Raw genomic sequence first — 23,689 nt, forward strand, 5'->3', positions numbered from 1 at the left:
AAAATATTTTTTTCCGTATCCCTTCCCTTTTTCCATTCAACTTTTTTCTTCAGTCCTTCACAATCTCCCCCCCCCCCCCCCCCCCCCCCACTCCTTCCCCCCTCAACCCAAGGGCATTGAATCTCCATGGAGCAGAAACTTTGACCGTTAAACAGTCAATATAACAAGCATAATGAAATGATACCTTAATAACGTAAGAAGTAATGAGTATCTATTATTATTGTTTAGTAACTAGTAAATCAAGGCGCAGAAAGAAACTCTGAATGATATAAGTAAAGTGATTTCATGGAACACAGCGCAGACATTGCGACACATGCAGTGATTCTAACCTGGATAAAGAACTTACCTTTTAAGCTGCATAGGCGTAAAACATCCACAACTGGTAAAAAATCACGGACTTAAATCAGACAAACTCGCATAAACCGGAATGCTTTCTCCCGCATTCTCGCACTATTTGCGGTATCGTATCTAGTCCCTCACGGCAACAATTTTCCCGCCAAGGCTCGGACGCATTCCCCTTCCCAATCCCTCTCGTTCCTGCCGGTATCGAACGAACTATCGTTGCACGAGTTTCATCCTTTGCCTTTAGCGATCTGCTAGCAAAATTATAATGTTTGCCGTAGCAAACGGCCCAACAAGCTCACCGAGGGCTGCCATAGGACCTAAGACTAAGGTTACAGTGGTTTTAGGAGCACAATGGGGCGATGAAGGCAAAGGAAAGCTCGTGGATATTCTCGCAACAAACGCTGATGTTGTGTGCCGGTGTCAGGTAAGTATCCTATAACATCGTAAAGTTTCCCGTTTTTTTTTTTTGGTATAGTTTTAGTGTGTTTAGTATGATTCTGTTAGATTTTAAGAAGTGTTTCTGACATGTCGTAGTTATTTGTAGTTGGGAAGTAACAACATGCTGTTATACTGCGGTGTATTTGCAAAATACGAATAGATTATTAACTTACGTCGAATGCATGTTGCATGAAAACTGATGAACTGTGTTTATTTGATTCGCTTTTATTTATGGTATCAGTAACACATCAAAATATATTATATGATATTTCAAGCAGTCTACTTCTTCTTTCCAAATAAAGTTGTTTAAAACGCTTAAGCGAGTTTTCTAGATCCAAGAGCCTTTTCTTAAAGTTTACGCAATATTTTAAATATTAAGTTATACTTATATCATATTATATACTTATAATAATATATATAATATATTATAATTACATATCCTAGCAATTGACCGAAGTCGGTGGTATTTGATTTGCATTTTGCTAGACTACAGATATTTTATAATTTTGTTAGCCATTCAAGGCTATTAAGTGGATTATTATTCCTAAACTTTTGAAGTAAGTAAGTATTATTAGGAAAAATAAAGTATAGTCCTCAAACCTCGTCCTGACTAATTTGTGTTTTATTTTTATTATGCAGATCCATAGCTTTGTTGTATTTATGCATTTTTTTATGTATTTTCATAAAATGATTTCATGGTTGAGTGAACCTCCTTTATATTATATATCAGACAGCTTTTTAGTGTTGTTCAAAAATAATAACATTATCAGTGGTTTCACCTCTAACATCAATTACATTTTCTAAGGTTTTTTTCTGTATTTTATGAATAACTCAAGATTGTGCACTCCACTGTTGTAACTTCTTAAATTTATTCACAGTGGTTATTCCTTTTCCAAGTCGCACCTGAAGTACCAGGAATAACTTTAAACATTGCTAAGCCAAGTATAACTGTGCTTATTTGAAATTTGGACTTAACTGCACAAGAAATTCTCCTAACATTTCCTTTGTCTATTATTATTGTTGTTGTTGTTGTTATTTATATCATTATACTCCTTTTTTAGATAAGGTTGCACTCTAGATTCTATGTGTCATAATCCAGAGTTGTTTATGGGTGACTTATGAATAGCTGAATCCTGGACTTTAAAAGCCATGTCATAGTTTACTGGCACATAAAAAAACAGTGCTACAACTTTTCAAACCTCCATGAGGCAATGTGGGTTACATAAAAACATGCAACCTTATTGTCAGATATATACTTGTATTCATTGAATTTGAAAGTTGTTGAACTGCTTTTCTAGGGAGGAAATAATGCAGGACACACTGTGGTTGTTGGGGACAAGCATTATGCATTACATATGTTACCCAGGTAGGCAAAACTCTAGCTCTTAGAAATATAGAAAACAGCTCCCTAATCTCAAAATCTCTTGAGATCCAAAGCCAGATTTAGTTTTCCAACATCCCCTCTCCCTCTTTTAGACCCTGACCTTTTCCTCCTGCATTATTTGTGCTAACTATTCCAGGGCCGTAACGGGGAGGGGACGGGGGTGCCACCCCAAAAGTATGTTTTAGAAAATAAGGATATGACCAGTTAGGGTGTGGCTTCTCCCCCCCCCCCCCCATCCCCATTTTCATTAATGTCTCTGTTGGTCCCCCTCCCTATTAGATCCTGATTTTGCCCTGCTTGTGTGTTGCCTATTTTCCCTGCAGGGCAAACTGTTGACTTTGTTACATTTAAGTATCAAATGTATATGTCTAGTGTATTACTAACGACTAACTGCCCAAGGGCCTAATTGAACTAGGAGGACAAAGTTTGTCTGGCCGGGACAAACAGCCAGCCAATTTTTGTCCTGGCCGATAGATTGGCTTGTAAATTGCATTGGCACTAGAGGTCATACAAAAAGCCGAACGTGACAAAAACGTCTTTCAAAATTAGACTCGGATTTCTCACGCGAACAAGCCGAGTTGCAGAGTTTGTTTATGCTTAAACACAATGCTTGGAATATTTTTGCTCAACTTATCTCCTTACTGGTAGTAAATTCATTCTATGAATAACAAGAACAACAACTTTTGCTCATGTCAAGCTGGGTGTTAATTGAAAAACCTGTCAGATTTGACATTTGGCCTAGTTCTGGCTGCCTCCAGAGCACGCCAGCGGCGCCTTTGAAGATTGTTTGGCTGCGACAAAAATTGTCCTGGTCGAACAAATGCATTGGCACATGTTTCCTGCTAGCGTTGACAGTTTTTTGTCAAAACAAACAAACTTTTGCCAAGTTTGTTGGCCCTAATTCAGTCTTAAACTGCTACAGGGCTAAAAAATAATTTTTGTTTTTGTTTTAGTTTTTTTTGTAAATGTTTTTCTAAACCTGTTGTTTTCTTAACAGTGGGATGATAAATCCACACTCAATGAATGTAATTGGTGAGTTTTGATATTTTTAATATTTGATTTAATTCATAGAACTGATTTCTCATTCTAACTTGTTTCAGGCAATGGAGTTGTTATACACATTCCACAGTTTTTTGAAGAACTAGAAAAACTTGAAGCCAAAGGTATGCAGTATTAAACTTGAAATTTATCATTAGTGTCAAGTTTGTACATTCAATCAAAGCTCTATCCCCCTGGGGTATTTTTTATCATCAAGGGGAGTGCCATTAAGCTGTAGGGAGACAATTCAAGTCTACCACAATCTTTATTGCCCACTGGCGGTCATGGTGCCCAGACTGTGAACGAGCTAGTCTAGGTGTATGGATAGGGATGGATAAATTCAAAATCTCTTTTTTTACATTGTTGACACTATATTTTTGTCAAATTCACACCAAACAAGAATCACTCTTTATCTTGGAAATGTTTTACGTTATATTTTATTTTGCTTGTATTATTATTTTGCCATGTTTCCATAGGAATTGGTCTCGAAGGGACCTCGTGTCGATTCCTTTTCCCCCTCTCACGATTTGTTCTCTTGTTTGTTCTTTGTTTTGTAATAATATTAGTGTGAAGGAAGTTTCCAAATAAATAAATAAATAACCTTAGTGACCTTTTTTCTTCATTTCAAGGTATCCCAGAGTGGAAGGATAGACTAATAATTTCAGAGAGAGCACATTTAGGTAAGAATTGGATCAGGATTCTTCACTGAAATAGTCTTGATTAATCTACTGTATGTCTTAAATTGTCTTGTGTTTGCTTACAGTTTTTGACCTGCACCAAGAGGCAGACAAATTAAAAGAATCAGGAAAAACAAGGTACAAGCAATATTTAGCTTTGATTAGTGTCCCCTGGCATACCTCTTATTATTGTACCATTTTCTAGCTTGGGAACCACCAAAAAGGGCATCGGACCAGCATATGCATCAAAGGTATTGTCATCATGTCTTCAAGCTGACTAATATTTAGGCCTTGCTTGGATGGAAGGAGGTGTAAAAAAGGAGGTGGTTGTGCTTCCTATACACAGCTATGTCTGAAGCTAGCCTGATGGAACATCAGTACAAACTGAAATGGTATAAAATGATATGTATAAAATAAATGGTAAGGGAAAAAGAGATTGTTAACTTAATGGATATTTTAAACAGAGACTTCCGTAGTCGTTTTTCATCCAGATGTTGATTATTATATAATATACCAAACTATTGCTATTATTGGTGTTCCACTGAAAATGGCTTCTGGTATTTCCATTGCCCTTTGTCTGCCAGTGTCACAGGGATCTCAACTGAAGCAAAGAGTATAGCTGTGTGATATGGTTAACCTGCTGTTTTTTGTAGGCAGTTGGTGTCTAGTTCACTCATACATTAACTTCATTTCTCTAGCTTTTTATCTTGTTTAAGTTTTTTTTTTTGTGTGACATCTAGTTATTTTTCAGGCTCAAAGACTCAATCTTCGTGTCTGTGATCTGCTTGGTGACTTTAGTGTGTTTGCAGAAAAGTAGGTTTTCTTCCCTCTACTGACATTGACTCTGCAATTCAAGCATAGAGTACAAGAAAATATATGAATAGATACAGTACAAGCGAATTAACTATGGAGTGCATGATTTACTATAATATGGATTCCGATTTTAAGATACAGTATAATGTAGAGCTTATAGCCTGGTTTTGTTATGTTATTCACCCATTGCTTCGCATCGAACCACTCAATCGCTGAAAGACTGACTTTTTTCTGATTTGGTGATTTGCTGCTCGTGAATAGAATTCAATATGGAACCTCGAGTCTGTTAGTTCTACCCCCATCTGCAAATTTTCTTGTTAGTTATAATTATTTTGTTTTTGCTTTGGGCTTCTCAGGTTCTCAAGCTCTAGCTTATCTACCCATTTGTTGTTTTGTCTTTAGATTCACCTCTTTAGCACATCATTTTCAACGACTGTAAGTATATTTAAGCATTTTGTTGTATGTAAAATGTATATAATTTTTAATGGTCATCTTCCAACTTTAGGTATCCAGATTTAGTAGTTGACATTGAAGATGAGTTGAAAAAATACAAGGTAAAGTATCAAATAAACTCAATTCCATACTTTTCTTACTCTCAGCAAGATACTGAGGTAAAATAAAATGATATATAATCTTGGATACTTCTACCAAAAAGAGTAATTACCCTATTATTTGGTCTTGGTCTTGTATTTGTGACAAGACAAATAAAATCCAGTTGACAGTTACTCATAAATATGGCTTAAGATCTAACAGCTCCTCCAAGCTTATAAAATGGTTTTCAAATTTTGTGTCTTCAAGTATCTGTCAAACTTTGTATCAGTCAAGTTTATACTGCAACAGTTCTAACAAGTATTTTACAGGTGTTTGCTGAGAAAGTGCGTCCACTTGCTCGAGATACTGTGTCATTCATGAACAAAATACTACAGACACCTGACAATAGGGTAGTAGTTGAGGGTGCTAATGCGTTGATGCTGGACATTGATTTTGGTGAGTCGTCATGGCTTTAGCATTATACATTTCTTGTTTCTGGCAATGTTGCCTTTGAGACTTCTCTTACATGGGTTTAGCGTTATACATTTCTTGTTTCTGGCAATGTTGCCTTTGAGAGTTCACTTATATGGCTTTAGCGTTATACATTTCATGTTTCTGTCAATGTTGCAAGGATAAGCAAATTAAAGCCAAGAGCATAACTGTGTGATATGGTTAACCTGCTGTATTGTTGTGTAGACAGTCAGTGTCTAGATTACTCACACTTATTGCCTTTTCTACTTATTTTTGGGGAGAGGATAATTGATTATAGGTTTAATTGCAGGTAGTCAATACTACTTTTTATTCTAACGTTATGAGGTGACCATGTTTTGTCAGCTGTCATTTGCTCACATTCTACAAAAACTCTTCCAAAATCAATCACTCTGTATCTTTCATCTTTTAAAAACTTTACTAAGCTTAGAACAGAACTGCATTGCTGAAAATTTATGCTTCTGTTCGCAGGCACCTACCCTTTTGTAACATCGTCAAACTGCAGTGTAGGGGCGGTCTGCACAGGACTGGGGATTCCTCCTCAAGCCATTGGCAATGTTTATGGAGTCACCAAGGCATATACTACAAGAGTGGGAATGGGTGCGTTCCCAACAGAACTGTTTGATGTAAGTATTTTTTCCCTGTGTATTCATCCTCTTCTGCTGCCACCTTTTCTAAGGATTGTTGAAAAGCCAATGCAATGATTTTTTGAGATCGCAAGATCAGGGTCTTTTTTAAACTGATATCAACATTTTTCCATATTCATAATCAAAGACATATTTACTACTACTGTTTGTCCAAGACCAAGACCTGCATGTCAAAATAAGAGAATGGCAAGCCATTGCATGCTCATCCATGACAAGGCCATTTGTGTTTAAGTTAGTGAAGTAATATGTACAGGCCTGTACCCAGGATTTCTCTTGGGGGGTGCTAAAACCGAAAAAGTGGACCTAGTTTTTCCGGGGGGGGGGGGGGGGGGGGGAGTTTTTTATATCAAAATCTGTTTGCCACGCCTTGTCCTCCTATACTCTCTGTTGTCCTGACAATTTTTTTTCCTTTACAGGAATTAGGCAACCAGATGCAAGAGATTGGTCGAGAATTTGGTGTGACAACAGGAAGGAGAAGACGATGTGGATGGCTTGACCTTGTCATGATCAAATATTCACACATGATCAATGGCTTTACTGCGTAAGCTTATTCTTCATTTGATCATTGTTGGTTACCAAAACATGATAAAAGCTGGACTTGGGCTGAATAATTATGACACTGGTACTGTTTTTCTTCAATGGAAACACCCTGTAAATTGTACTTTGGGGAACTAGGGGAATAGATCTTCTTCAATTTAGGACAATTTAAGTTGCATGGCTATAGCTCACAGTGAGCATTCCTGAGAAATTCATACAACTAAGTTCTATAATTCTAGGGGCATTGACAAGGACATACGCTAACAAGATCAGGGATCTTCTATTAGGGTGTAGTGTTAGCTAGGCTAAAATGTTGCTCCCCTTTGCCTTTCTCTTTTATAGTTCCGCCAAAGTGCACATAAAGCTGTTTAGATTCTGTAGCTTCTGGTATTTCCATTGCCCTGTGTCTGCCAGTGTCACAGGGATCTCAACTGAAGCAAAGAGTATAGCTGTGTGATATGGTTAACCTGCTGTTTTTTGTAAGCAGTTGGTGTCTAGTTCACTCATACACTAACCACACGTTACACACATGCATTTCTCATTACATATTAAGACTTCATTATTGTGCTTCTAGAGCTTTGGAAACACTCGAAATAGATCTGTAGGTTATTTTATTGACCTGATTATTGAATTCTGCAGGCTTGCCATTGCCAAACTAGATGTTCTCGACACATTTGAAGAGGTCAAACTAGGTGTGGCATATAGATATAAAGGAGAACTTCTCTCATCCTACCCAGGTAAGGATGTGATGCTGCATAGGCTCAGATGGGGTGGTAACAGTCACAAACCCATTTTTCACAAATCATAGAAGTGATTTTTCAAAGTGCCCAAAGAAAATAGAGATGGCGAAGATGGGTGGTTTTACATGTCTATTTTTTCAGATAGACAGTAAAAATTCCCATGTACACTTTTCATGTATTTCCATGTCTAAAGCTAAAACATGTTGAGTGCATCACACATCAGGGTTTTATTGTTTTGCGCCAGTCATCGGTGTCGCTATTATCCCAGCAAGGAGACAAAGTTCCCTGCAGAGTTCAATTCTAACATTTTACTTGTCCAATCTGTAGCCAGTCTAGAGGTGTTGAGTAAAGTGGAAGTTGAGTACCTAACCCTGCCTGGCTGGAAGACGAGTATCACGAATTGCAGATCATTTGATGACCTTCCTCAGAATGCGCAAGTGTTTGTTAAAAAAGTTGAAGAAATCGTCCAGATACCAGGTCAGTGCCGTTTGTATGCATTGTTATTACTTCTATATTATCTTTCAGGGTATGACACCATTGCCACCAAGAAAAGTAAGCCAATTAAGATGCAGCAACCTTGATTTACATGAACCTCGACATGGGGTACTAGTGCACATAAAGCATTTCTTCACTCAGAAATGTTTCTTGCATGATTATTGGCTTACATGTATATCCTATTGTGCTCCACTATAAAGGAGCTTTTATTTACAGTTTTTTCTTTCCTCTGCAGTTAACTGGGTTGGTGTTGGACAGGCTCGTGATCAGATGATTAATGTCTACTAGATGATACCAACCAGACAGGAAATGAAATGCTACGTAGGCATGATGCAGGAAGGAGTTTTTTTTTTATTAATTTCTGATGCTTTATCACAATAGTTTGGACATTTTGTAAAGTATTTATCTGCCTGAAAGGACCAAGTGTTCAGCAATTATATTCCATGGTGAAGAAGGATTAGTCATTGCACTATTACCCTGGACTTAAAAAAAGTATTTAATTTTAATTTTTACATTTTGTTGCTATGCCTTTTAAAGGTTATACATAAGCTGATGATGGCTATGCCTAAACTTTTCAATGCTTGGCTTAGGCTGTATCATTATCATTAAATTTTTATTTAACATTCCATTTACGAAAGAACAGAGGGTAGTATAGATCAGATTGCATCATTGTTGTAGTAAACGACTAAAGGGCTCAATTTTAGCATTTTCACTAATTTCACTTTTTCCAGCCCAGAATAAATAACAAATTATATGGAGCTGGTCTCTTTAGCCAATGGTCTACCTTATCTGGGAAAGTGCTAAAATCAAGTCACATAAGCAATATGGCAAAGAAAGTGTTGTAATATTTTAAATTAAGCCATTGTTCTTTTATCTGTTGTAAAATGCTTAGCTGGAGTGGCGAGGTGTGTAATAAACATGGTTCTTATAAAAACAATTATTTTATGGCTGTTTCCCCCTAAACACCTGGAAAAAGTGGCAGGGCACTGATTAGGATGTGTAGTCCAGACAAATTTTCTCCAATGATTTTAAAAGGTCTTACTTTTTTCTTTTCTTTTCCCCCTATTTCACGTTTTTGGAGATAATTGTACAGGCCACCTCTGCTAAGGCAGACTTCTCTATTTCAGGGCATAAGCTGAGGTGAGGACACCTGGTAGTTTGAGAACTAGGATATCAAAATCTAAATAAATCTCATAAATATGCCACCTACTTCATTAAAGCACCCAGTCCCTCTCCCACCCTTTAGAAGTTCTAGGTCATCCCAACTGATGGTATGTAAAGCTGATTTAGATAGACAGCACAATTTCGTCATATGTGACAACATGTCTTAGCCCTGAATTACAGTACAAAACACTACAACTTTTGTAGACTTGCATTGTAGTGGAGTTGTACCCTGATTTCTACTCTGACTTGGGTTGTAAAGGCTTTGCAGGCAAGTTGCATACAACTAAATCGTGCTGTCTGAATCTTAAGGAAGACCTTATGTAGAGCTTTTTGGAACATATAATTAAAACATGTTCCCAATCTTGAACAATTAGAAATTTCTAATGTAAATTAGGTCCCCGCCCCCTAGGATCCAAAAAAAACTAAAATACTCCAAGCATTGAAGGCTCTTAAAATCAGCATTTACAATGTTTTCACTTTAAAATATTTCCTCTAGAGAAATGTCTACCAGTCTTTGTTAACAATGTGGGCACCCTGGTAGGGCAATCCTCAGGAAAGGGTGTAGCTTTGTACCCCTTCTTTATCCCCTGTGGATGTGGAAGGCCTTATTTTATGCTTTGCCATTCGCAGAGTTGCCCTGCTGTGTTGGGGGTATCTGCTCTGCTGTTGTTTTCTTCTTAAGTGGCTTGGAAAGAATCTCATAACAAAACTCTTCCGTTGGATCCCACTTGGATGGGGCAGTTTCATCAATTTCATATCTAGTAACAGACGATAAACACATGAAAAAGAAGGGAATTGAGCAATGGCACATCCTGTGTTTTTTAAAATCCTGTGGAACTGACATGTTTTTGTGGGAAAATTGTTCTAATTACATTCATGCAGAGCAATACTAAAGACTAGAAATCAATGCAGACACGTTTTTTGAGAGTGGTAAGAAAATTTGGGCCTTGAGTATTCCAAGTAAAACTCAAAGACTTGCCAATGGACATAAACGATTTCTTTAAGGGAAAGGGAAAATGTAATAACAAAGGCAACAGGATTTTTTTAGACAAAAACTAGAACAACTTGTTTGATAAAAGAAGGATAATTCAGTGAATGATTCACTATTGCATTTTATATTAGGAGGGCACAGCCATGCCTCTACTGGTCATGTGACCACAGTGCCCAACTATGGCCATGGTTATTGTAGTAACAATTAAACTAAACAAGGTTTTGATACGTCCAGGGGTGGATCCAAACTGATTCAACTGATTGCATTGAATCACTCAAAATCCCAGAAAAATGTTTTTTTTTCTGTAGATTTGAATTATAGAACGTTAAATTAAAAAACATCCAGTTGTTTTCTGTTATTCAAACACTAGGGCATTTCCGGTGATTCACCTGATGGTGAGTGAAAAATTTAGTTTGAGGGAGGGGACCCATTTAGAAACTTTGTGCGGGTATAAAAATTATGCGCGTGTTCTGGAATCACTCAAGCTCTTCACCGATTGGTTACGGCACACGCGAAATCACTCAAGCCCTGTTTTGATTGGTTGCTATATGTGGGAATCACTTTGGAATCAGTTGGCAATAAATCCTGATGCTACCCCTGAGAAAGAAGGCCTCTCTGCTTGCTATAGCGTGCGATCTCTTGTGCACATCTCTTGAACCGAAATCTTGAAAAGCGAAGCATGGCTACACAAAATGCAGATTATGGTGTAGAATTGATTATGATTATTGATTATGGTGTAGAATTTGATCGAATTCAGATCCGGAGAAGTTGGAATTAATGGCGAAAGTGTGGCGACCGGACGATAGCTCTTTCGAGTTCTTTCTGAGTTATGACAATGGAAAGTGGTCGCCTTTGTAAGTGAAATACATAATGTTTTTAGCATCACCCCTGGACAGTGTATTCTAAGTATATTAATGGCAATAATTGTTTGCCCTGTGTTTTATTTGGAGAGATTTTCGGCCGTTATTTTAGTAAGGTAAATAGGCCCGTAAAATCACCTTTTGTACTTTCGACATTAGATTATGATACCACACGAGCAAAATTGCCCAGTACACAAATTTTCGGTGCCTCTAATGGATGAATCTAGGAGAATCTAGAATCTAGGAGAAACATGCAAAGAGGAGAAGTGCCAATAGATTAGCAACTAGATGGGATAATGCACCGAAAAATTGCTTAGAATTGAGAGGTCATGGAGTCAATTATTGATACGAGTTAGTGTCTGTGTGGCACAAGCTACATTACAATGCAAGGGAGGTTGTTTTTTTATATATTACAATCACACCATTTGGCTATTGCTAAGGGGTATTCGAAGAGAATAACTGGTACTTGCCTTGCCACACTTTCAAGAACACAAATTTGGTTGAATTAGGTAAGAATAGTGTATTTATTATCTGACTAATCAATGAAGTTTTGAATGACCATAAGTTTAATACAGCACTGGTGAAACTTAACCTTGAATTTATTATCTGACTATATACATCCCTAAAATGCCAAATGCATTCCCAAAAATTCTGCAGATGGCATGTTTTAAACACATAATCTCATAAATTTCCTGTTGGGCATGCCCCTATACCCCCCCCCCCCTTGGTCCGTGACTATTTGGTATCAGTCAACTTTTGGCCTGGATCCATCCCTGATATCTTCCAAAATCCTAGATTAACTAGTAAATTTGTTTGCAACTGTCAATTCTATGTACTTACTTTAATGAATCAGTAAAGAATTTGTAACCTACTGTATTTTCTGAAAAGGTAAAAAAATATGCACAGTTAATTTGGGCTCAAACTCTTACACACTTCTAAGCTCAAACACACATTAAAATGTGTTGTCAGTTGTTGGTAGTGTATACCCAGGATTTGCTGAAGGGGGGAGGGGGGGGGAGGTTGCACAGTCATTGATATAATACGGAAAAGCACTAACAGCCTAAACTTTACCTTTGAAAACAGTGAGGACAATTTTCTTCATTGAGCACTTATGCCCTATCAATTCTAAGATCTGCATGAGGAATTTGCCAACTCCTTTGTGCTGAAGGGAAGGCTCAATCTGGATTTCATAGCTGTGGAATAATAGCAGAGAAACAAACAACTCACTAATTTGTTAAGAAAAAGATTCCAGCTATTACGATATGTATGTGTGCCCTCAAGCCTGATGATGATACAATGATGTTGATGTTGAAGGCCAGATTTATGTGTCCTCAAGCCTGATGATGATACAATGATGTCGATGTTGAAGGCCAGATTTATGTGCCCTCAAGCCTGATGATGATACAATGATGTTGATGTTGAAGGCCAGATTCATGTGCCCTCAAGCCTGATGATGATACAATGATGTTGATGTTGAAGGCCAGATTTATGTGTCCTCAAGCCTGATGATGATACAATGATGTTGATGTTGAAGGCCAGATTCATGTGCCCTCAAGCCTGATGATGATACAATGATGTTGATGTTGAAGGCCAGATTTATGTGTCCTCAAGCCTGATGATGGTACAATGATGTTGATGTTGAAGGCCAGATTTATGTGTCCTCAAGCCTGATGATGATACAATGATGTTGATGTTGAAGGCCAGATTTATGTGTCCTCAAGCCTGATGATGAACAAGCCCAGGACCCATCCACAATAGGCTTAGTATTACAAGCGTCCACACTGCACAGTGCCCACCTAAGGTGTTTGTATACATGAAAAGAGTGCCCAGGTCAAGTGCAACTTCCTCTACAGGAGAGCCTTGATGTTAATGGCCACATGGTTAGAAGCTATCACCAATGGGGAAAAGTGTCTGGTGGATAGGAATTGCCATGCAGTGTCGAACTTGCATGGCAGTGGATAATTAACCTTTAACAGACACTGCGTGTTGGTGAGATGCCACCATCAATTTAGGCATGTTAATGTATATGATGGTGAATAGCTTACCAATATATGACCTCTTCCATGTTCTCATCCAGTTCAAATCTGAATTCACATAGTGCCTGCCTCCCTCCTTGGCTATTCCTTGCAATCAGATACCTACACATCAACAAGAAGTCACACCAACAAAAAAAAATTCAAGGTGACTATAAAATTTTATTATACAATAGCTAAGCTCTTGGGCCAAGTTCAAACAGCACTAAAACTAAAAGGAAAAACAGGCAGCACTGGTTTGTGCAGTAACATCATAATGTTTTTTTATACAACATGTTACATGATGCTGTGTCATGCTATTTGATGCATGCATGAACTTCTTTCAGGCCTTTGCCCACATCTGCCTTTGATGCTTGGTCCTCACCAGAAGGGTGGATCAGGGGCTGCGAACTTATTTTGCAATAACCAATTTCCACCTCTTTGACTTTTCCTTTGACTAGTCCATGTGATAGCAATCAAGTGTTAGCAATCAAGTTTTATTGGTAAAATTTTCTCACCAGGCATTATCATCTGTCATTTCTTCTCGTTTTCGTTTATCGTTCCATCCCCAGTCACTTTCCTCATATCTGATGAAGAGAACAGAATTAAGGGTAAAACAAAGGCATGAAACACCTATTGTTGGCCAAATTATTGTGCAGAATTTATGAGTGTTGTTGTGTGAAGGAGAATATGCAATGGCTTACAGTGTTTCCATGTTACGTTTTGTAAGATCAAAAGCCCAGTCAACATCCTCAGCTTTCATTTCAGTCACTCTTTGACAAGTGATCTCAAGCTCCAGCCTATAAAAAATGAATAATGTTGTTCAATTATTTTGTACATGTTTGCTGACATGTGAAAGCGAGGGGGCAGTGGGGGGTTAAGACGAAAGTGTTGTGAAGTTAGGTTTGAAGGATGGTGACAGATGACCCCTGCAGGGGGACAAGGGTGTGGGGGGGGGGGGGGGCAGTGGGGAAGGGGGGCACGGTCAGTACTTGAGTATCCCTCAATAAGAAATGGCCCATTTTTGGCGGACAAGGAGGGGTGTGTGCGCCCACTAGGTATGCATATACTACATGACACAAATTGTATGAGGCAGTGGAGGAATTATTTAAAGGCAGATCCAGGATTATTTTTTGGAGGGGGGGGGGGGGGTGTTGCAAATGAGTGAGTGGTCTCACTTGATTTTTATGTATTGTTCACTTATAAACTTATCTAACCCTTCCTGTTGTGTTTTTTTTTCTAATTGCGGCAGGGTATTTTTGTGGAGTCTAAAAACAAGGTGACTCTTTTACAACATGTTTTCTCTCTTTACTGTATATACTGTACACCCATTTCAATCAATGTATCGTGAGTCGCAATGGTTCATGGGTAACGAATAAGGGGTTGACTCCTGGTCTCCGGATGTCATGTGAACGTTTTAAGGTAGATAAACAATAATGCTAAAGCTTTCTAAACCTTTGTTGCTTTTATTATTGATAATAAAATAAGGGTCATTATTATAACTCTTATTTTATTATCTATTTTATACCCAGGAAGCACTTTGGGTTACAACGCATAGATTCTCAGAGTGCAACCTTATTTGAAATAGTTGTTAACAACATCACATTAGAAGAACCCCTTCCCTGTTAGGGGCACTTGTGCACTCATATTAAGAAAACTAAATATTATTGACAGTAGTAATTAGAAAAACGGATAACATGCAGAGGATTTAGTTGTACTGGTCTTTACAATTTGAAGGTTTGAGTAAGCAGAATAAGGTACAGCAACAATCCATTTTTTGGACATTTAAACCACAATATTCATTATCTCCGTCAACAGATGAGTGATTGACAAGCAACTGAGAAAAGTCCTGTCGGCTTTATATAGCACTTACCCATTCCTGTTGTATTTCCTAAATGCAATCAAGGGCTCAAATGGGTTTTCCAACTGAAAAAAATATATACATATGTATATGTGATTACAGTACTCAGTATTTTCACATCTGTTATTTACCTGGTGATCTTACCTTATTTGCAGCATCAACAAGTGCTTGAGATGCATTTACTCTTGCCATTTCCTAAGACCAAATAAAGGCAGGAAAATGCATGGCAAAGTATTATTCTGTGTCATCTGATCCCACCATTTGCCCCACCCAAGCATGTATAACCCCCAAAACCCGGCTTGATGGTTCGCTCAGAGCAAACAAAAATATATAATGTTTGGCTATACATACCGTGCACATCAATATGTCTTTAAAATGACTATCAAAACCTTTTATTAATAATTATTTTTATTATATATATTTTTTTTATACAAGATTGAATTTATTTAAAGTATTGATTGTCAATGAAATAAGGCGAGGAGAGGGGTATATCGGGGTGTGCTAAAATGGAAAAACGAACCACCCCGCTCAAAACCCTGGCTGCAGGCCGCCCCCCCCCCCCCCCGACTGTCTTAATATGTACCTCTTTGTGCTTCATCTTCTTTTCTTTTCCCTTTGCTGATTTTTTCTAAGTAAAGAAAGGTTGGAATAATCAATTCGCACTTACCTTTGCCAGGCATAAGATACACGAAAGTTTAAGTTATAACAGGGTGGTGAAGAGGGGGGGCCCATCACGAATCACGAAGTTATTTTTCAGACTTTCACGAATCACAAATTTAAAAAAGAAGCTTTCACGAATCACGGTTTTAACTTTTGATTTTCATACTTAAGATAAAACAATAGCGCTGTCAAGTATTGGTGAAAGAGTGTCACACAAACTAAGACACTTGATACATCGGATATTAAACTAGCACAGCAAGAGGTCAACAATCTAAACAAAGGTCATGTTTATTCGGAAATCTCTTACATGTATTCATGTTTTAATTATTTTCGGCGTCAACGGTCACGTTTCACAAATTTAGCCATGCGAAATCACGAGTCACGAAAGTAAAAATATCCCAATCACTGATCACGATAGAGTACTCAATCACGAATCACGGGTTTATTTTTAGGCTTTTCACGAATCACGGGTTTAATTTAGGGTCAATCACGAATCACGAAAATACTCTTTTCACCAACCTGTTATAAGCTTAAGTTAGGGGCCGATTACATGATGAATTTCAGCCCAGGCTGAGTTTTCAGCCTGGTGAGGGAGGCTGAAAATCCAGCCCGGTATCTCGCACAAAAACTTTTAAAATTGCTCTTTCGATTACATGAAGGAGTTTTCAGCCCGGGAGGAGTTCTCCAGCTGGCAAACAGGGCTAGGATTTTCAGCCCAGGCTAGCGGGTTAAAAATCGCCACATAATCGTGTAAATATCTCAGCCCGGGATGTAAAACAATAAAATCCGAGTCCAGCCCGGGCTGGATTTAAGGCATATAATAGGTAAGCAGCTACTCGGGCTGAAATTCATCATGTAATCGGCCCCTTAGTCGTTTCAATACGGTGTAGTTGTTGCAGAATAAAGATCAAAGAGTAAAGATTGAAGTATTGACAACGTATCTTGAAATAGCTACAATTTAACAACCATTGCATTAAACAAGCCATTCGCAATTGGAAATCGGACGGAACTAATTAAGTATCCGATGTGGCCAAAACTCGTGGGAGCTCATGTACAAAACTTGTAACTTGTTGATCCTTTAATTGTTGCAATAATGAACAAACATCTAAGTCTCTGATTCGCTTAACTTGAAGCATCTTCTTGTGTACTCACCCCCATTTTGGCAGATTTGTGTCCAAATCAGAGCTTATTTTTGCTTTTTTGTGATGTTTTATAAACTTCCCGCGCGCTTGCCTTCATTTCTAATGAGACCGCAAAGGATTGTTCGACATAACCAGGACCACTCCAATGGCTAACACAGGAAACCCAACTAGCTTTTTTAGGAATTTTGTTTAGTTTTGAGTCAACCCGCAAATACCTTTCTGTTTCGATAGCCTATTTCAGAGTTATGATCGACTGCTCTCAAAGAAAAGCTTCAAATCGAGGGGCTGTGCTAAAACTACAGAAATATTAACAAAATGGGTACTGGGCCATTCGGAAATTGTCTATTGATAGTCACAATTTTGGACACACATGGCCTGGATCCACATAAAAAGAAACTGATGTACAACTTGCTCAGAGTGAGTGGAGACCCGAGGTCAATATTACTACATTACCCTTCACTGGTAGTATTGATAATGTCAGTCTGCAGAGAAGTTCAGAGAACATCTCCATTTCAGATTAGGAAAATATCATTTCCCTTTTATTCTTATTTATGGAATTATATGACTTATGATGTTTAAGTCTAATCTTTATTCACACAGACTTTGAAGTTAAAGAATAATAATTGATAAAAAGTCTTGAAGCCCCCCTAAAACAGACAGAATGTTCACAATATCTCCTAGAATCATAATGAATTTTAAAAGAGAAAATTTAATGTTGACAAACTCTGAACAAGTATAAAAACAAAAATTTGTCTTTCATTAAGAATATTATATGCTTGGATAATATTAATAATAATATAAATCATATAATAGTATTAATATCAAAAGAGCACATTAGACCTATTTCCTATCCAGACATTTTATGGTATCCGATTTGTAAATCACAATAAACTGGCGATCTAGAAATGGGATACACAATACTATATTCAGGCTGAAGTCTAGCTCCACATTCTCTCAACCTTTGACTGAATCCTTGTCTTGAAAACTAAGGAAGAGAAATGTCTTTATTTCTTTTCCTTAGTATTCAGTATGTATGTAGCACTTTTCTTTAATTGTTAACTCATTAAGATACCATTTTTGGTTACCAATCATGTATAATTACCAACTTGTGGTGTTGCAAGAAGAAGATTTTATATTGAAATTCCAAGCAATGTCTGTTTAAGTAGTTCAAAATTAACTAATTTTCAGTAGTTCAACATCAACTAATATGTTGAACTAGTCAATCGATATTCAAATTCCCATGAAGGGAGGCTATAGTGTTGGGTCAAAACTTGTAGTCAGACAGAAAACTAAAACGTTTGGGGAAGTATTATATCTTGGATGTTCCAATATGCAAGTAAATTGTTTGGTGTCTGCTATTGAATGTTCTTGAAGTATTGAAAAATTATTCCAAATACATATTCTGTGGCCATGAACTTCAGTAGAAGGTCAAACAATGTCTCAGTGAACATGGCAACTATGTTGTTACCATCCACCTCCACCGCCACCTCCATAGCTGTCTTGATAGAATCCTCCTCCGCCACCACCGCCGCCATAAGACCTTCCACCGCCTCCGTATCCTCCACCGCCACCCCTGCCTCCTCTTTCTCTTCTTCCTCCTCCTCCTCTGTTTTCTGTCTTGTCCAGAGCAAGGGCAACAGTGATATTTCTTCCACCGACGCTGCTCTGGTTCATGTTCTCGATAGCTGGCGCAATTTGGTCGGCTGATTGGAGAAGAACAAATCCAAAGCCACGAGATCTACCCGATTCTTTATCTCGCAAAATGTCGACTTTTTCGACACCAAACTCTTCAAATGCTTGCTCAATTTCAGCCTCATCAGAGTTGAAGTTAAGGTTGCCGATATAGAGCTTTCGACCTCGATTACCTCCGTCAGCCATGTTTTTGAACAGTGTATCGTGTACAATGCGGACAGAAAATGGACGCTGGTGAAAAGAAAGAACGCACGTGCTAATATGCTAAACAGGAAAGCCCTATTGTTGAACCACAGGAGCCCCGGAAAAACCGGCAAACCCAGTTAACAAAACCTGAAAATTGCACGAAGACCTGCAATTGAGAAACTCTAACGTAGGATGTATAAGAAAAGCATTTAGTAGACTGGTAAAAAAGACCTTCACTCTAACGTAGGATGTATACAGACTCGTACCCAGTCGCTTTAAAAGAACAGAAAGAGAAGGGAGCTTCAGAGGAAAAAAAAAAGGGCGCGCAAGGATGTCCGGGAAGGAAGAAGAATTAGCGACTGGGTACTAGTCTGGGATGTATAAGAAAAGCATTTAGTAGACTGGTAAAAAAGACCTTCACAATCTGCCAAAACATAGGCCAAGATAAATTGTTGGGCTTCCTGTGGTGATTATGAACCGATCTAGTCTCATGATGTGACGTCATCACAAATGGCTGCTTCCTGTGGGATTGACACGAACTCACTGAATAACTTTGCTTCGGAATTTCTCGCAAATTTATGCAATTGATGTGGTAGAGACACCCAAATCAAGCTAACATGTCAAGTGAAGATACAGCAATCCAGCTTATCGCAGAAGCAGAGAAAAAAGTGAAGGCATCGCAAGGGTTTTTTGGCGGATTATTTGGGTAGGGAAGGCTGGAATATTGTTGTTTTGTATGTGTATGTCTTTAATTTTAGCGTTTCCAGCAACTTCAGTGGTTAAACAATTTAATTCTCAATTTTAGTGGTAGTTCAAAGCTTGAAGATGCCGTGGAACTTTACACACGTGCCGGAAATTCGTTCAAAATGGCCAAAAAATGGAGTGGTAAGTGTTTCCTCTAACAGCAATTATTCTGGTGATCATTGATTGCTATTCTCTCTCCCCTCCTCCTCCTCCCTGCCTCCTCCCTTTGGTTCTTGTGACAATTCATTGACAACTGGAAGTCCATATAGGCCTATAACCATGCTATTAAAGTAGTAGGCTTGGCCATTTAGTGTTAGTTTTACTCATTATTCTTTTCTTCTGATGAGCCTACCAGTTGAGTGGGTATATACAGTAGCTAGTGTACCAGCAGTGTCAGCTTTTCTGAGGTGTTAGGTGTTTTGCTAGTGTAATAGAAGGGACCACAGGGTTGGATTGGTAGATAGATTGGAAGGTAGATTTTTTAAGGGTCTCATTAGAATCAAGGATAAAAAGACTAACCTCACAGCCAGTTTCAGGCAATTTTATTGCAAATTTCTTATAGATTTTGAGGTCTAAAAATTTCCTATATAATAAGACCTAACAATAATATAGTACAGTTCAATAACAGTATTCTTGGGTGCCCTTTTTTCTTGACTATGTTTACCCATTTTTTCACTATGTGCCAAATGGTGGCCGCCATCCTTTTTTTCTTGCCGTGCGCAATCTGGGAAAGGCAATAAAAGAAGAGAGACACAGCAAAAAAACACAGGGTAAATGCCTGCAAGCAGGCTACCCCATGGAGGAACTGTTTATCTGAGGTGTTTGCTGTTTTGTTTTTGTAGCTGCAGGTACAGCTTTTCTAGAAGCAGCTAAGATACAGCGTGAGAGTCTTCAAAGTAAGCATGAGGCTGCCCAGAGCTATGTTGATGCTGGCACCTGCTTCAAAAAGGCTGACAACGAAGGTGAGTTAAAACAGTTGAGCTGTGTGCAGAGACTGATCTGGCTTTTCCCTGAAAGGAGGGTTATTTTTTGGTGCGCAGTTCAAATTTGGGACACATAGAACAAAAGCTTTGATTAATTGTGCACTTTTCAATTTCACTTATTGTATGATTTTAGCTAGGAAGACTAACAGTTCATTAATCAGTATTTTTAAGATTGTCTGACTGTTTCATTATCCAAGGAACCTCCACTGGCACATGTTTGGTGGTTGCTAGTTTGAGCTCATTTTCATTCTCTGTTGCATTTAGGAAAATCTAGTTTGTTGCAAATGCTATCATTTAGTCACTAACTTTGATCCCTGCAGTTGACAGATTTTCACACATCACTAACCTAACTATATCATCCAGCTTATTTTTTCCCATTTGAATTTTTCAGAGGCTGTGAAGGCCTATGGAGAAGCTATTGATATATTTACTGATATGGTGAGTTTTTGTATTTATCGTTTTTTTCTGGGGGAAGATACAGCATGTGGTGGCACACAGAGGTTACAGACATGGGTAGCTTGGGGAGGGTCTTTCTATTGGCTGAGATCCCCTTGGGGCTAAGGGCTGTTTTCAATCTGACTACCACCGCTACTTTTCACGCTTAAAGATAAAATGATTACTATTATTATTTTCAGGGGAGATTTACCATGGCTGCAAAGCACCACATAACTGTTGCAGAGATATATGAAGGCAACAATGACTTAGACATGGTACAGTACAGTGTTTTTGTATATTATTTAACTTAATGTTACCATATGTGTCTTTTGTGGAAGGGTTGTGATTGTGCTACTGTGTAGAGTTCTTAAATGTGTTTTTTGTTTTTGTTTTTCTTTCAGTCAATCCACCATTATGAACAAGCAGCAGATTACTACAGAGGAGAGGAATCAAACAGGCACTTATACTTAGAATCACTGAGTGATTTAACTAAAGGAAATCCCATCAAATGTTATAGAATAAGATTTCTAGCTGCCTTTGTTTATTCTTTGCAGTCACTATAATGTGCTGTATAAAAAGTCTTTTCAAGACTCCTTACTTGGGAAGTCAAACCCATTAAGCTGCCACAGATCACTTCTTAAAAGATTTGATACCGTATGTTATACATTTATGTTACAGTTATTTTTGTCTTCTAGCTCCGCCAATAAGTGCGCCCTTAAAGTTGCCCTGTTCGCAGCTCAAATGGAGAACTACTCAAAGGCAATAGAAATCTATGAACAGGTAAGTTTCTTCTTACTATTATAAAGAGAATCTGTAGACCTACAGGCTTGTTGCTCTACTATTACATGCCATTTTTTTCTGTTCTCTGAGGGACCCTTACTTTTCCAATAATTGTGCCATAGCCATTTGTAGCATACTGTATTCTTGTTTAACATTATTAAAAGTATGGCATCATCAATATTAAAGTAGAAGGTGGTTTGTACAGGTCGCCGCAGATGCAATAGAGAGCTCTATTCTCAAGTACAGTGCCAAGGACTACTTCTTTAAAGCAGCTTTATGCCACATGTGTGTGGATGTTCTGGAGGCTCAGAGAGCAGTGGAGAAGTACTGTGATATGCATGCGGCCTTCCAGGACTCTAGAGAGTGCAAGCTTCTTAGGGTAAGCATAAAGAATTAATGAAAAAAAAAGGAAAAACGGGTTTCATTGAAAACAAAAATCCATAAAAGAATTTCTGCAAATATAAAAAACAAGGAAAATATAATAAAAATATATATAAAAATAAAAAGCCACACCTAGGACAAAAACAACTTGAATTGTCATTTTTTCCAGAGTTTGTTGGAGGCACAAGAGGAGCAAAATGTAGAAGCTTTTACAGAGGCTGTAAGTATACTTAATATTATCAGTTGAAAAAGTATAGTAACAGAGACTGTTAGGAGGTATCTGAGGTATCCCAGTCAACCCTGGACGCAGGGTCCAGTTTGGGTTACATTTTGGTTGTGTAACAATGAGCTTTATTCAACCCAACAGTGCTTCACATTGTTCTTTTTTTTTTGGGGGGGGGGGGGGGTATAACTGTGTAGGGATAAATTGTGAAAGGAAATTCCTTTAATACAAATTATCATTTTTCCTTCTAGGTGAAGGAGTATGACAGCATATCTCGCATTGACCAGTGGTTGACCACAATGCTGTTAAGAATCAAGAAGAGTATGAATGATAACCCGGATCTTACTTAAGAATATGGACCATACAGTAGCAAGCTAGTAATAACACACATTGTACAGCGATAACTGTATATCAAGAGTTGGAAAGACAAAGATATAATTTTTCACCAGCTCAAAACACATTGTCTAATGGAAATCATCATAAGATTTTAATATCAAAATAATGAAATAGAAAGCTTTTCTTTTCAAGGAAAGATTTGAGAGGCACCGGACTAGGGGGAGGGGGGTTAACACAAACAGGGGATGGCTTCAGGTCCCTTTGGCCTGATTTTCAAACTTGCGAGAAAATCCACTTTGCCAGACCCATTTTAGACAAAGTTTATAAGAAATGCATGGAAGCTATAATCATAAGCTATTATCTAATAAATATAAGCTATAATAGCCGCTTATTAAAGCAAAACACATTTGTCTTTGACTTTCCAGTGTATGCTATATGCTACATACTGTTTTTCTTTTATTGTCAAGTAGAGCAAATAAATGGAAATCTTTTCAATACATTGTTTTTATGCCTTTCAATGCTACCCTGGGAAGAAGGGTTAATTCACACTAATGAATGACTCCTGGAAAAAGCAGGGTATAAAATCCTAAAATCTTTGGTTCACATTCCTGGTAGCTAGAATCATGTGTCAGGTAAATCCTGTGTCCGTGCAAATTTTAGGTGAATCCCGTTTAAGCCATTCCCGGAAACACCTGGTAACATAAGGGGTTACCCCCCGAGAACTCTTTCCCACACAACGTCGAACAGGTATCCGAATTGGGTATCTTGTGTTAGTCTTATTATACATTCGGGTACCCTGAGGCTTAGCCTCGTTTCCATGTTTGATATCCAAGATGTCGGGTCCGGCTTTACGCAGATGGCGAGATGGGCACACCAATCCGTGCCAAAAAGAGGCCAAAGACTCCATGAAATGCTTAGATGAGAATAATTACATGAAAAGCAAGTGTCAAGCGTACTTCGACGCCTATTCGGCGTGCAAAAAAGCTTGGAATGAGAGAAAAGCAGAGAGGAGAAGAAAGGGGTTGCCTGTGAACGATCCTATACCAACAGACACTGCTGAAGAGTAGAATTTACAAATTATTCTTACACAACTACAAGATACAAC

At 38.1% G+C, this 23,689-nt stretch overlaps 5 protein-coding genes across 5 annotated transcripts in view; 2 read left to right on the plus strand and 3 right to left on the minus strand.

Annotated features, from left to right (window-relative positions):
* LOC116611365 overlaps positions 1–459 on the minus strand; it is a 28,491-nt gene extending 28,032 nt beyond the window's left edge. Inside the window, exon 1 of the mRNA XM_048730137.1 lies at positions 347–459. The gene's annotated coding sequence lies outside the window, so the exon portion shown is untranslated. The remainder of the gene's footprint in view (positions 1–346) is intronic.
* A 49-nt stretch (positions 460–508) lies between these two features.
* On the plus strand, positions 509–9,068 carry LOC5503401 (adenylosuccinate synthetase isozyme 2). Its single transcript, XM_001624432.3, has 16 exons — positions 509–769; positions 2,082–2,149; positions 3,165–3,199; positions 3,268–3,330; positions 3,835–3,885; positions 3,969–4,020; positions 4,088–4,133; positions 4,634–4,695; positions 5,098–5,130; positions 5,201–5,249; positions 5,556–5,682; positions 6,187–6,341; positions 6,779–6,903; positions 7,539–7,636; positions 7,967–8,116; positions 8,370–9,068. Exons 1-16 carry the CDS (start codon positions 611–613, stop codon positions 8,420–8,422), a joined length of 1,326 nt encoding a protein of 441 aa, XP_001624482.1. The 5' UTR covers positions 509–610; the 3' UTR covers positions 8,423–9,068.
* Positions 8,466–16,959, minus strand: LOC5503400 (N-alpha-acetyltransferase 40). Its single transcript, XM_001624421.3, has 10 exons — positions 16,835–16,959; positions 15,606–15,650; positions 15,167–15,217; positions 15,035–15,087; positions 13,866–13,961; positions 13,680–13,748; positions 13,195–13,287; positions 12,221–12,342; positions 11,990–12,029; positions 8,466–10,056 (listed from the first exon to the last, which is right to left on the minus strand). Exons 1-10 carry the CDS (start codon positions 16,838–16,840, stop codon positions 9,909–9,911), a joined length of 723 nt encoding a protein of 240 aa, XP_001624471.3. The 5' UTR covers positions 16,841–16,959; the 3' UTR covers positions 8,466–9,908.
* A 434-nt stretch (positions 16,960–17,393) lies between these two features.
* Positions 17,394–18,813, minus strand: LOC5503393 (glycine-rich RNA-binding protein GRP2A). The gene has a single exon (XM_032371756.2). The coding sequence runs from the start codon at positions 18,700–18,702 to the stop codon at positions 18,289–18,291; it is 414 nt and encodes a 137-aa protein (XP_032227647.2). The 5' UTR covers positions 18,703–18,813; the 3' UTR covers positions 17,394–18,288.
* A 292-nt stretch (positions 18,814–19,105) lies between these two features.
* On the plus strand, positions 19,106–23,079 carry LOC5503399 (beta-soluble NSF attachment protein). Its single transcript, XM_001624431.3, has 10 exons — positions 19,106–19,408; positions 19,508–19,587; positions 20,289–20,408; positions 20,821–20,867; positions 21,065–21,139; positions 21,266–21,321; positions 21,560–21,644; positions 21,850–22,023; positions 22,195–22,245; positions 22,500–23,079. The coding sequence occupies exons 1-10, from the start codon at positions 19,320–19,322 to the stop codon at positions 22,596–22,598; spliced, it is 876 nt and encodes a 291-aa protein (XP_001624481.1). The 5' UTR covers positions 19,106–19,319; the 3' UTR covers positions 22,599–23,079.
* Positions 23,080–23,689: the final 610 nt, after the last annotated feature.

The sequence above is a fragment of the Nematostella vectensis genome, chromosome 7, assembly GCF_932526225.1.
Source record: "Nematostella vectensis chromosome 7, jaNemVect1.1, whole genome shotgun sequence".
Classification (NCBI taxonomy): Eukaryota; Metazoa; Cnidaria; class Anthozoa; order Actiniaria; family Edwardsiidae; genus Nematostella; species Nematostella vectensis.

What these genes read in the sequence shown, in the direction of transcription:
- LOC5503401 (XM_001624432.3), top strand. Translation starts at nt 611, where the DNA reads ATGTTTGCCGTAGCAAACGGCCCAACAAGCTCACCGAGGGCTGCCATA. An exon ending in AGAAAAACTTGAAGCCAAAG is followed by an intron (nt 3,331 to 3,834) that starts GTATGCAGTATT and finishes CTTCATTTCAAG; the next exon opens with GTATCCCAGAGTGGAAGGAT. An exon ending in ATGATCAATGGCTTTACTGC is followed by an intron (nt 6,904 to 7,538) that starts GTAAGCTTATTC and finishes TGAATTCTGCAG; the next exon opens with GCTTGCCATTGCCAAACTAG.
- LOC5503400 (XM_001624421.3), bottom strand. An exon ending in AGAAGATGAAGCACAAAGAG is followed by an intron (nt 15,218 to 15,605) that starts GTACATATTAAG and finishes ATTTGGTCTTAG; the next exon opens with GAAATGGCAAGAGTAAATGC. An exon ending in ATGGAAGAGGTCATATATTG is followed by an intron (nt 12,343 to 13,194) that starts GTAAGCTATTCA and finishes ATTATTCCACAG; the next exon opens with CTATGAAATCCAGATTGAGC.
- LOC5503393 (XM_032371756.2), bottom strand. Translation starts at nt 18,702, where the DNA reads ATGGCTGACGGAGGTAATCGAGGTCGAAAGCTCTATATCGGCAACCTT.
- LOC5503399 (XM_001624431.3), top strand. Translation starts at nt 19,320, where the DNA reads ATGTCAAGTGAAGATACAGCAATCCAGCTTATCGCAGAAGCAGAGAAA. An exon ending in AATGGCCAAAAAATGGAGTG is followed by an intron (nt 19,588 to 20,288) that starts GTAAGTGTTTCC and finishes TTGTTTTTGTAG; the next exon opens with CTGCAGGTACAGCTTTTCTA. An exon ending in CAATAGAAATCTATGAACAG is followed by an intron (nt 21,645 to 21,849) that starts GTAAGTTTCTTC and finishes TGGTTTGTACAG; the next exon opens with GTCGCCGCAGATGCAATAGA.